This window comes from Anoplopoma fimbria, chromosome 17 (assembly GCF_027596085.1).
Source record: "Anoplopoma fimbria isolate UVic2021 breed Golden Eagle Sablefish chromosome 17, Afim_UVic_2022, whole genome shotgun sequence".
Lineage (NCBI taxonomy): Eukaryota > Metazoa > Chordata > Actinopteri > Perciformes > Anoplopomatidae > Anoplopoma > Anoplopoma fimbria.
Window position 1 is genome coordinate 19,276,707 of NC_072465.1, and position 14,022 is coordinate 19,290,728.

Here is a 14,022-nt window from a genome sequence, read left to right on the forward strand (position 1 = left end):
GGATTAAGGAAAAAAAGTAATCTACAAACAAAAACCTTGCAGAGACGTGGATAAATAAGAGATCCTGAATAGAGCAGTAGAGTTGATGGTTATTCCTTCACTGCCACTAAACAGTAATCACTTTAGGTCAGACCTATAAAGAGGTTTACATCTTGGACGTTAAATTACTAATTTGCTGATAGAATTAGATATTTTTTTAAAAGGATATCACAAAGTAAAAAAGAATGCGCCACACTTTCCTCACACACAGATTCAGGGAAAATAGAGCAGGGAGGTCACTGGTGTAGCGATGACTGCTGTGCCGGACACATTCATGTAAAACTCAGGAGGACTGCAGTTACATGGTTTGTTTTCTATCTGAAACAATTACTTTGTTTTAAAAAAGGAAATAAATTATTTTCAAGAGGCCAAATTAATAGATTTAACCACTGCACAGTGCTTTTGATAATTCATTTATATTTGAGTGTGAACTATATCATCATTTAACATGTTACAGAAGCTTAACAGCATTATCAACCTCTAAACGTGAATAATAAATAAAACACAGCATCAGTAGATTTCCTTATTTTGGTTTTACTATGGTGCCTTATTCCTCTGCCATTCTTATTTCCTGCTCTGATCTTCTGTTGGAAGCTGTACAAAGACAGGGGACATGGAGAGAGAGGGAGAGAGAGAGAGACAATAGAGCAGTTCTGCTGAGCCTACAAGCTCCACCAAGACTGGATTAACTCTTGTTGAGAGTACGACTTATAGCTTTGTATTAAAACAGCTGCTTAAACACACACCAAGCACTGGTCCCCACATAAACACACATGCTCATACAGAAAAGCAGAGGCAAAATGGATGTAGACATGTGCATACAGATATGCACTTGTTGTCCAACACACACACTCTCACATACACAGGGTTTCCTCGGCCTAGAGTTTGTGATGATGGCCTTAAAAAGGGGAGTGAAAAGAATATATTGAGTTGAAACATTTAGGGGAAACGCTGCTGCTGAAAATGATGAAAGGTGTCTTTTTTAAAAACAAAACTTTTCTTCATAAAAATGTGCTTTTTTTGTCGTCTGCGTTCACTATAAAGTTAAAAGAAATCCACACATATCACTTGTTAGCAAGTTACTTTCTCTGCATGCTTAACAGTCAAAATGTTGCTGAATCAGACTGAACTATGCTTTTATGACTAAACGTGTTGTCTTTCAGATTAGTCAGGAGAAGCAAACTTTTCTAGCTGTGATCATTTGCAATAAAGCAGTAAAATGTTTTACACAGTGTACCTTTACTTTATCTTATTACATACCATCCTTTGCAATGTGACATGTGCACATACATAGCGTTGTTAATGCTAAAACAATATATGTGTTCTTCAAACTTAACACGTCCTGTACCGCCGTAGCCTTAGGGAAAACCCTGATATGCACAAGTGTACACACACACGTGTGCGTACAAACGCAGCACACACAGTAACCAGCCTCCTAATGAATCACCTGGAGTGGAAAAACCAACAGTGGAAAATTTCCTGAGGCCCAAATTAAACTCTTAGTGTGACACAGCGAGCCATCAATACACTCTGCAAGCTGCATACAAAACCATTCATCACTCTACATGCATGCACACACACATTTACACACAAAGTATGTTACCCACCTGAATTTTTTTTAGAATAGAGCAGGAAAGTGAAGAGAGGTGAAAAAAGCATAACTAATAATGTCAATGATGGCTACATTTCATGTACTTGCACCAGTGCCAGTGCCTGGTATTATGCAAGCTGGCACATCCAACAGAGCCATCATTAATGTTTTTAGTTACACCTGTGCTTTGAAAACTCTAAATGTCTGCAATTAGAAAGGTCTAGAGAGAAATGTTAATTTAGAAACTGGAATTTCTTTACTAGGAAAAGAACACAAACACAGAACCGTGATGTTTTATTACTGTAGTTGCTCCACTTTGCTCCACTTTTAATTATAAAATACTTAATCCAAAGTGTCATAAACTCTATTAAGTAAAAGTTTAAACTGGCAACTGTTGATTTCCCCAGCTATGATATAATATATGTCGACTGTTTGTGGTAAATTTACTCAGTTATAGCTTATTCATTTTTCTTATGCGAGTTGGAAAAACAACAAATGTAGAGCTTGGTTTTTGTCTGGTTCCTTGTCCATGAAAGACATTTTGCTTGTTGTGACGCCATTAAAATCTGTCTTCAACAGGAGGAAATATAAACACTAGAGGTGCAACGGATCTTAAAACTCATGGTATCAAGGATCAGAGTCACGGATCGGTTCACAGTTCTGATTAGCCTAAATGACAAAAAGGAAAGAAATCTAACTTTGACAGATCCCTTCTTTGCTGAACCTTCGTTCGTTAGCCGTTAGCGATGCTGCAAACCTTACTACTCCTGTCCGTTTAAACGCGGAATGGTTGTTTAAAATGATCAGAAATGATCAGATGTTCTGATCGCATATTCGACTGAATATCGGGGGAAAACATTTGTCAGTAACACTTTATTGTAAACGTTAAACTGTGTAATTAATCCGTGATTCACAAGGTTGCCGAACCGCGAGGGGGGAATCACAGATCGACAATGGTCCCTTACACCACTAATTACCTCATTGAGAGGTACTCAGAACCCCTTCTGAGGTAGTTCCTGCCACAGTAGGTGTCTCCAACACCACATTTTGATGATGATGACACAAACACACACACGCACACACACACACAAGGTGAAAACAATAGCCGCCACACAATGTCACAGCTGGAGGAAGTAGGGGCTTGAGAGATTCACTGTCTGACTAAGGAGGCATTCAGCAGCTACAATCACCACGGCAACCTTTGATTCGCTGCTGGATGAGACGCAGCTGATTGAGATGAGCTAATTAGAGCAGGCTGACACAGACACACAAGCACAAAGTCCATTCGAACCTTGCAATGCTGCACATCGTTCACACATTATTGGTATTTTTAAAAACTTTTTAAAAGGCAGCATTAGTAATAACAGTTTTCAAATGGTTCAGAACGCTGCAGCTAGAAACTAGAGGCTAAACCCGTGTTGAGAGCCTATCAGACACCGGCTCCGCACAGGTTTGCGTCTAAAAGGTCTAAACCTTAAATAGTTTGAAAATGTACTATTCAAGTCTATTTTCCCCTCAATAATACGTGCATAAAAGCAGGGTTGATGGCTAATAAAACACTATGATTACATATCAAAAGAAACCTGCACACTGCACAGAAAGCTTGGCTGCTCCTTAGCAGCTCGACGCTTTGAAATTTGCAAAGAAGACGGAACTAATATAGACGGTCATCTCATTGTTGCATCAGTGCTGTTGATAACGCAAGGACAACGCTGATGTGACGCTTTGGGTCTAGACACGGTAGGACTAGAACATTTGAGCATAGAAGTTCTTTTCACAGTAGCTATTTGGACATGTCACGGCAGGGTAAACGCAGATATAATGGATCATATAAATCATGGTCCCAATCTATTGAGTGAGTCACAGTCATTCCAGTGAGTCATCATGCACAATGCGATTGCCCACATAAAGACCAAAGGGCCATAATTAATGTTAACAACTCCACCTGTGTTTACCCTGCAATGACATGACAAGATGGCTGCTGTGAAAATGGCATACTACACCAGTTTTAGCTTCCATTCATTGTCTGATCATGTCAGATCAGACGTTACTTACAACATTTAATGAATGGACACAACCTATGGACATCAGACAGTCTGACAGGACGCTCAGGATGAGGCTTGTTATTTTCAAAATAAAGCCCCCAACACTCACTGTACATTGACGAAAGCCCCAGAAGATAACTGTATCTTAACAAGGTACTCAGGAGGCTGTTTTTTCTTTTTCAAAATAAAAGCCCAATAGCGTTACTCTATCCTAACAGGAAGCTCAGGGTGTTGGATGTGCACCAGTACAAGGCACGGTCAAAATTTCTACTTTTATTTGTTTTTTGTGATTATGCTTGGCACATTCACATCTCGTTGAAACCACAATTACAGGCCTGTATTTTAACGTATAGAAAATATTGCAATTTAAATTGTAGTTGCAGCATCAGTCCGGCTAATCACAAGTTAATGCTTTTCCTTGAATCGTCCAGCTGTATGTATTCTTATAAACTATAGGGCTATACCTGAATCAGAGTCAGCCCTTCAGACTGTTGCAGTGACTCGACTGAAACAAGTAAGACGAAGGGCATCTCCCCTACTAAACTCCATTCTAACATAACTGGAGACATTTTAATGTAATGATGCACCCACAGAAGACAAACACTGAAACAATTTGGACACAGGAGTACAATGTGTGTTGACACCAGCTGTCCATATTTAACATGCATTGGAGTTTAAAATCGACAGTGTTTATGGATAATTACTGTGTTTTAATTTAAATTCATGCCAATCATCCGGGCCCGCCCTATCCTTTATATTACTCTTAGCACAGCTGGCGATAATAGATCTTGTTGACCCAGATGAAGCTGTATTCTGCCATGTAAAGTGTGAAAAAAAAAAAAAAAAAAAAACTCCACAGATCTAAACATTCTGCAAGGAAAGAAAAGCCATCATACTAATTATAAAGTAAAATATTAAATAAACAATATCTCTCTCTAGGTAAAGCTGGAGTGTTGGTGTGTCATAATATAACCATAAGAAGAAGACAAATGTTTTCATCAACTGCTGACATCTCGGTTAATTACAGCGGAGCAAACATTTTATGAAAAACTGCTAGTGCCGCTTTTTAATGAATGAAGATGTGTTGTGAATCAGATCTGACTTATGCTTTTAGCCTCGGCTGAACTCTTTCATTAATGCTGCTTAGTTCTCACTTTTCCTTTTCTGTCTGACTGTTAGCCCCACTAACATCTCTTCCTGCTACTCTTTTGTCCGCCTCCTCCATCACATCTCTCCTGCTCCCCATGTCTTTTAAATCCTCTCTCTGTTTTAAATGTAACAAGGATGAACAGGTGTTAATGTCTGTTCAATTTTCATTATTCTTATGCTTCTGCTTCCCATCACAATTGTCTCTTTTTGTTTCCTCTGCGCTTATGATGGCTGGCTGGCTCACGTGCTCACCCTGTTTTCCCCACTTGCTACCTTTCCCTCTCCCTCTCCCGGATGTTCTCTCGCTTGACTAGACCATTAGGTTCTTTTAAACTCCGTTGCTATCTCGTCTTCAACACTCCCTTGTCACACACACACACCCCCCTGCCTTTGCCTCCATTCCCTGCTGTCAAATGCATTCAACTCCCGCTGTCAGAACAATACCACCTGCCTTTTTCGTACCAGCACCTTAAAAATAAGCACACACAACCACTAACTGCATCAGAAACTGCAGTCTTAAGTGCGATGCTCTGAGGTCTTTAATATATATCCTCATATATTGTTTCATTGCTTGTTGAGTCGTTAATTAAGGAGAGTGCCGGTGAAGTTCGGTCGGCTGTAGCACAGTTACAGCTGCCTATTAGCTACTGTGAATGAATAAAATAATGGTGAGGGAGATGGAAGTTCATACAGCTACTGCAGTCTCAGAACCCCCTCCCCACTCTCCACTCCACATCCTAAAGCCGAGCCGAGCTGTGCAGTGTGTGTGTGTGTGTGTGTGTGTGTGTGTGTGTGTGTGTGTGTGTGTGTGTGTGTGTGTGTGTGTGTGAGTGTGTGAGTGTGTTTGTGTGGCGCTGTGAAGGGAAGCCTGCTGTGAGTGTGCAGCTCGTCTGTCTGCACACGTGAGTGGGAGAAAGACCCAGATGTGAAGCTAGAGACAGGAAGGGGGAGGGGGCTGAGGAGGGGATGGATGGAGGGATTAGGGCGGATGTGATCAGAGAGAGCTGATCTGCCTGTCAGCAGTGGTTGGCGCGCAAACACACACACACACACACACACAAACACACACACACACACACACACACACACACACACACATCTATTATCACACACCGAAACGGCACAGAGAGATTTGCTCAGCTGTGTTGAGCACAGAGACAGCCCGACTGAACCACACACACACACACACACACTCAATGTTTAGGTGGAGGGACCTCATTTTAAAGATGGGTAACTGTGTTAAACAAATGGGCCTACATGTTACTGGTACAATGCCCATCACTGAAAAAAATATCATGAAGCTTTGCATCCAAGTGCATTAAAAGATCAGCTTATCAAATTAGCCATTTATGAAATCCCTGTTGGGATCCCATGTGATTCTGAGAGGGCAGCAGCCATGGGTGGCCTTTGCCTCCGTATGAATAAACACGGCATTACTGTCTCATTAGTCAATTTCTTCCTGGTGACATGAATTATAGCCAAAGGCTGTTGTGTGTAATACTGGATGTTCAGCATAGCAAGGAGGGTTGGTTTTAACACCTAGGCCACATTTAACAATTCACATCGGACTAGAGGGCTGTAGCGCTGCCTGCTTTCCATGCCGGTCTCTGCACCCCGAACCTCAGCCGACAATTATCTCATAGAGTTTATTTGATTAGTCCTTATAAAGAGAGATTTTAATAGAATTTTGCATGCATAAAAAAAACAAAAAACATATCCCATTAGTTCTACACTAAGTCGCACAGTCAAAAACTTGATTAAGCTGAAGTTGTTAAATGCTGTTCGGGGGAAATGGGAAAATATTTTTCAATGTAAAAGTTAAAGCCAAATTATTAGGAACACCTAGCTAAAGATAATACAGTTTAATATTACCATCATGCAATAACTCCTACCCTTATTTAGGTTTAATTTCTGTTGTTGTTTGTTTGTTTTGGAGAGGTTCACTTGTATTGTTTTATATTGACAGTTGATTAATTATTTTGTCACATATTAATAAGGGAAGGCTAAATAAAAGAAACACCTCTCTGTATAATGCAATACAATTCAGCAGCAGTGAATGCCACATCCCCCAAAATGATCACAAAGTAGAATCAACACCTATCTAAAACTGTTTCAACAAAAACTGAACCGTAAAACCTTCATGAAGGTAGAATGTATTGCCGTACTGTTGTATTAAGACTGTTTCAGCTTTGGCTACCTAGCAACTAAGTGTATAATAATGTGCACAACATGTTGCTTAGTGCTCGACCTAATTTCCTCAATCATCAAAGCACTACAGTCAAATGACAGTAGGTGGTCCCATAGTTCATTCCATTTATATATATATATATATATATATATATATATATATATATATATATATATATATATATATTTCATCTTGAGTGTTGTGCTTCTCTTTAATTAGTTTGCAGTCTGGCCTTTGGACATACGAGCTGCAATAGAGCTTAACAACTACTTTCATGGCTGCTTTCAGAAAGAACATCTTGTCTACTACATTATGCTTCTCTGAAAACAAGTTAATTTACAACATCACATTAGAGCCACTTTGCCTTCATTAGAGTCAGGGCTGAATGACATAACAGAATTATATAATTGTGATTTTTAATCAAATCTGAAAAAACAACAACAACAACAACAACAACAATAAAGCACTGCAGAAAAATAAAGAATCTTACTGATTTCCAATCAGTTACAATAAGAAATCACACAAACTAAAATGCAGAAATACAAAAGAGATCTCCTGATTATGGCTCTGCCGCTGTAAACATAAACAACAATGATCTCTGCTGGGCGCCAGTCAAACTACTTGACACACCGGTAGTCGGGCCTTTAGCCATGCAATTGTCACACACTGCCTTGTGACAATATCTTGACTCAACCCAAATAAATACAACCGACTAAACTCCCCTCTGCTTTACTGGTGTTTGGTTCTGTTGAGGTCATTTTCACATGGTAGTAAATAACATCAAAGCTAAAAGCGGGTTGTGGCATTTTACAAGTTGTTTTCTTCATCTGCTCTAATGCGCATATGTTTATGACCCTTTAGTTTGTTAAATTGTGTAGCATTCATAACAACAAACAATCACGTTCGAAAACTTCATTCTAGTACTTCGCGACGGTTTGAATTTGATTATTTGTTCAGCCCTAATTCGAGTATCACTCTGAGTTTTAGACTCTCCTTTTATACTCATAAATAGTTTGAATACTCTTTCTTAGCGAGAAGGAAACGAACACATTCAGGTGAGCTGGTGACATTTTTCTCCTCTTTGCTTCCTCTCAGGCAACACGTGTCTGGGACTTGAGGCAGTTTATGAGAGATGAAAGGGGCTTGTATTAATAATAAATTATGAAGGGATAAATAATACATGAGAATGAAAATCTAGGAAGCTGACACTTCCAGGTGCAGCTACTACCATTACTTTAGCTGCAACAACTGGCAGATGACAACTCATAAAAGAGGATGAAAGAAATGTCATTACCAGGAACAAACACCGGTTAATGAGGGTAAAGTGTGTGTGTGTGTGTGTGTGTGTGTGTGTGTGTGTGTGTGTGTGTGTGTGTGTGTGTGTGTGTGTGTGTGTGTGTGTGTGTGTGTGTGTGTGTCTGAACTAACGGGGAATAAATATTAGCGCTTTTTTTTTGTATAGCGCTAGTAGCAGTCAAGATATTTATTTTGTATTTGCAGAAAATTAACTAGTGTGTGAACTCAAATGCCAAAGCAGCATGTTTTATTGTTGTTTCAATCATTTTTTAACATGTATATTTTATGACTTTATGTTTCATTTAAAGCCGGGTGATCCCTGTGGATATGATGGCTGCCACTGAACAAGAAGCAGTGATGGTAACAGCGAAATTAGTAACTTGATTTACATGTAACAGTCAACAAAAGGAAAAAATAATTAGAAGGTTGCTCTCCACCAGAGCTGGTTCCTACATGTTCCCCTCCATCAGTCAAATCTAATATGTAGCCAACCTAATTGTTACAAGCCAGTACCGTTGTTGCCTTTGCAGAAACTTGATCAGTTTATTTTTGCATTGATTTCTTTCTGCATTATGAAGCCTATTCATGGCTCTGTGTTTTGAATCTACTCAGCCATTGAAAGGCTTTGCATGCACTTCATCCACATGTTCAAAAACTGCATCATTACTATCAATTTGCTTGAATGAGAATTATTATTTTATAGTTAATACACTAATAGTCTCTCCAGATTATGCAATTATATATGAAATAATAGCATATACCCATCACTTAGAAATGTGTCCTGTCAAAGCATGTTTTCTTTACAAGATAAGGAGCCACAACAAACAATTAAACCATTTTTAACTTTGATCTTAATCAAGCCAGTAAAGTGCTGTAGCTTCAGACAGCTATATTTGAGAAAAAGCTTGTTTTTTTTCAAAGAAAGGGTCCAGTGGGGTTTTACAAGAACAGTAGTTCTCAGAGGAAGAGAATACGTTTTAAACATTGCATTAATCATTCCCTCTCCCCTCGATCCAGCTGCCCATTTTTCTAATCACCCTTTGAGGCACGTCTGTAATAACGGCTGTCGAGTGGAAAAGCTATTAAAATCAATTTACAATCCTGTATCACAGCAGCAAAGAGAAAGGCACAGTCAGACAGAGAGGAAGAAAAAGAGCCCCAAATGGTCCATGGATGGCATAAATAAAAGAGGTGCTTTAAGGACATTAGTCAATGTGAAGGAGATGTTAGAAATAACCACCCTCTCATAGCTGATGCTGCTAAAACGCTGGCATATACTTGGTCTCAGTTGACTGTAGAGAAACATCTGACATCTTGTTTGCCAATATATGAGGGAACATTTTCTTGAACCCTGGGTCACTTGGGTTTCGCCACAGCCCCGCCCCTTTAGGAGAACATCAGCAGGTCCTGAGACTATTCACTCCAATGGGAGAGATGAACACGAGTAAAGATAAGGACCAATTCCTTCACTCCATAGTCACCAAAGTAATTATTGGACCCTTTTTAATCACAAGCCACATTACTTTTGGACATTCTTACACTAAAATGGCTTTTTTCAGACTCAAAGTAACTTTGTTCCAGACCTTGTCTCTGACTCGCAAAACAGACTCATGAGATCTGGCAACACGGATGTCTCTTCTCTCTGTTGGCACTGAACCGTCAGTCTGGTGACATGACTGCATTACCAGTCTACGGTGATGTCAACATTTCAAGCTGACGTTCTCAAACGGCCTAGCCAACTACTCTTTGTAATGCTAGATATGGCTGTTTGCACTTTAAATATTTAATGTTAGCAAAAGAAAATCTAAATACATTAGACAGCACCCACTTAGGCGACAGGAAGTGTATACCATTTCATACTATTGGCGCCTTTTGTTCTACGTCATCTTTTAATAGTCAAATCGTGACGCATCACATCTGTTATTTACTTGTTATTCATCTTTGGTGGATCTTAACTTCTAGCAGAGCGATCAATATGAGGGAGTGTGTATGTGTGTGTGTGTGTGTGAGAGAGAGCATGAGACAGAGAGGACCTTGGTTGTGTCCTTGTTGATGTAAGTAACACTGTAGCAGTCAAAGGGGTCGAAATCCAAACCATTGGTTCCCCAGCCAGCCGTTGACACCCTGTCCCCTTTGTGTGTGTGACATCTAAACAAGGTCTTTCAATATTTAAACGTTGCTAATCGCTGCGCTACTTTCTCACTTTCTGTGGGTTTCCTAATCATTTATCTTTGAGTCAAAATAGTCACAAAAATAATAATTATAATAAAATAATGTAGTGTTACTGCATGACAAGAACATAAGTCCCTTTCAAAAATCAAACCCCTGCTCCTCCCATTGTTTGTGAAGTAAACCCACATTTAAAAAGTGGTGAGTTCAAGCATTTGTGATGTATGATCACTCTAAACTACACTTTCTCCTTGGACAGATTTACACAGCATTAAAAAAAGGGTGTGGTGGAATCAGTGCAAGTAGAGACTCCTACTAATGTTCTATTGAATTACTGTCACGAAAATGGAGGCAATGCTGCCACAAAATAAGTTTTAGTGTCTGGAAGGCTTCCATATGAATATTTTTTATTGTATAACTGACTTTGGCATTTATTGACTCATAATATATTGTCCAAGCCTCTTATTTGTCAAATAAAATAAAAAACCCAGCATGAATCAGGATAGTGGAGGTCAACCGATAGTGGATTTTTAAAGGAATTATAATATTGATAGTTTGGAGCAGAAAAAAAAAAGCTGATCGCCTTTTAATCGGCCGATACCCCTTAGGACATTTTCATAATTTCATGTTGTCAGACAGAAAAAAAACGTCCTCGATATCAAAATGTAGATGCGGGAATAGATGGGTATTTCTTGTCCTGCATTAGAGATATGAATGTAGCTTCAGGCTACACTGCAGACTTCAAAGGAAGGATGTGCAGGGAGGAAATAAGCCAGCCCCACTGGCACCATGAAATACTGAGGGGCATCTGTGCACGTGCATGTGTTTCTTTATTTTATATTTTTCGCCAAACACCAAACATGCATGCGAATGTGTGTGCACACTTGTTCCAAATCATTTGTGTAGTGTTTGTACATTTGTGTGTGTATACCCTGTTGGTGAAACTATAACTGGACCCTGGTTTTACATCATTTTGAAGTCTTCATGAGCTTGAAAAACCCTTAGGAAAAAAAATATATTTTATTAGCACGACCTCTGATAATTTGAAAATCATTTCTATGTTGTCTGTAGGCTTGAAATCTGAAAGTTCCAGCGTCCTGGTGATTTAGTGGTTAAGATGGGACGGCTGTCACTAAGGAGTTGAAGCTGGTCGTCCACTATTTGGAAGATTGGCTGTTCGATCCCAAGCTCCGCATGTAGAATTGTCCTTGAGCAATAATTTAAACCTTAATCTCTCCCCGAGAGTGTGCCTTTGGTGTGTGAATGATTAGACTAGAATCTGATGAGAAAGCGGTACTTTGAATGGCGGTGTACTGGATGAAATGGTGTGAATGGTTGAATGTTGACATTTAAATCATGTCCAAATAACGCAAGTCCATCCACCAAGATGCATACCAGAGGAGGGCAATAACACCCTATCTATATCCTCACTGCCAAAGTATCCAATAAAACAGAAAACTCAATTTGACATTAGTTAACAATCAAAACTGAGCCACCAAAACCACATGATGACTTCCTGATGAGGACACTAGGTACAGATATATTAACTAAGGACCGTAGCAATTTGTGTATGTAAGGGTGAGGTGTGTGAGGGCAAGGAAACGATATAAACTGTGTGTTTGTGTCTTGGATAATACATAAGAATAATTGCCTTAAATCCTGGATCTAAATGGGATATGAAAGTAACTTTGCCGTCAGTTTGCTGTGGTTGTCTCTGGCTGTCTGAACTCACCTCGCTGCGGAGCGCAGACGGATGCGAGTTAAAGGAGGGCTGAGCCGTGGAGCCGGCTGGTAGTGTCTGCAGCCTGGAAGTAGTTTTATGTTGCGGCCTGACATCATCACTGCCTTCAGCACAGTCAAAGTTACTCCTCCACACCATTACCTGTTGGGTGAAAACGAATCATTGCTCATTACACAATAATACGCCAAAGTCAAATTACCCAAAATCTTATATACAAAGAATTAAAAACATAGATTCAGTTTTGCTTCCCTCTTTTTTTAAGCTTTTTCAGAAGTGTTGTTTCAAAAACTGTAAACTGGATTAATTAATATGCAATCAGAATTTTAAAAACGGGATTAAGGACCATTTAAATTGTATTTGTCCTGGTTCTAAATGACACTGCTAAACCGCTGACGTTATTTGTTGTTTGATTTAAGTCTGTTAATTGTTTCTTTTAATTGTGAAATTTTGATGCTGCCGTCTTGGCCGGGATCCCCCTTGGAAAAGAGATTTTAAATCCCAAGGGGACCATCCTGGATAAAAAAAAAAAGGTAAAAAAAATTAAACATTTTATTAAACTGTCAATATACCTATCAATATCACTGTTAGTAGTATGAGGAGAGCACATAATATGGCCAATCAATGGACTATATCCGTTCAATGTTTTAGGATCAGTAAGAAGAATAAGTCATCACCTGTTCATCAGAACCTCCAGAGGCGAAGTACTCTCCTGTCCTGGAGAAGCTAACACTGGTCACTGGTCCCTGGAGCGAAGGCAACGACATGGAGAATGCAGGTGAACATACAATACAATCACATCTAAACTTTGCCTTATCCTTCTTACAAAGAGAAGCATGCTGAAACTATTAGCTGCAAAATATTAATTCAAGTTAAAAAGAAAAGCAATGGTATTGTTGCTATGAAACAAAAAACAACAGATGAAGAAAAAATATACATAAACACAGACAGATATGCTGTGGTAGTCTAGAGCAAATATCATAAAAAGAGCTAAAACGATCGGTCGAACAGATCAATTAATCAGCAGCTAATTTGATAACTGCTTAATCTCTTGGGTAATTTTACAAACACAAATGACAAACATTAGCTGCTCCACATTCGGCTACTCAGTCGGGAGCATTTGCTGCTTGTCTTTGTTTTCTGTAATAACAAACTGAATATCTGTAGGTTTCGGACTCTTGGTCAGGCAATTTATAGACAAAACAATTCATAGATCAATTATATTATTAGTACAATAAATCAATAACAAAAATAATTGCTAGTGCAGCTGTACAAAAAAGAAAATAATGAAGCGATCCCTGTGGAAATGGTGGAGTTTGTGTGTTTCATTCAGCCCATTCATTCATTTTCAAACCCTACATTTAGTACCTTTGAAATAAAGAAATAATTGAAAATGCTGCTTTTCTGCCAAGCAATATAACTGCAGTGAAGGTGTAGGTGTACGTGTTCAAGTTAAATGCGGAGGGAAGAAAACACTACATAAATTAACAAAACACAAAAACACACACTTCTTAATATTACACATAGAGAGACGAGAAGAGAGCCGGAAAGGATTAAGCGTTTTTTTGTCTGTAACTCAAAAGCGTTTAGGAAACCATTGTCCTTTGTCTTTATGCTCAGTCAGAACAGAGGCTTTTGCATCTGTGTGAGTTTTCATGCGTGTGGAGGAGGAGGTGGGCGTGTGGAGATGTGGCAGAGCAATTATAACAGAGAGCAGAGACCCAGGTGGGGTGAGGTCACACATGGTCGGAGCCAAACAGCATCACCTGTGGAAGTCAGGACTCTGACATCCACAGGTGTGTTTGTG

The 14,022-nt window shown here is 39.2% G+C and overlaps 1 protein-coding gene across 1 annotated transcript in view; it reads right to left on the reverse strand.

Annotated features, from left to right (window-relative positions):
- poc1a (POC1 centriolar protein A) overlaps nucleotides 1-14,022 on the reverse strand; it is a 39,289-nt gene that overhangs the window by 12,532 nt on the left and 12,735 nt on the right. Inside the window, exons 8-9 of the mRNA XM_054616943.1 lie at nucleotides 12,893-12,961; nucleotides 12,210-12,359 (exon numbers count right to left, since the gene is read on the reverse strand). Of these exons, the coding sequence (XP_054472918.1) occupies nucleotides 12,210-12,359; nucleotides 12,893-12,961 (219 nt within the window). The remainder of the gene's footprint in view (nucleotides 1-12,209; nucleotides 12,360-12,892; nucleotides 12,962-14,022) is intronic.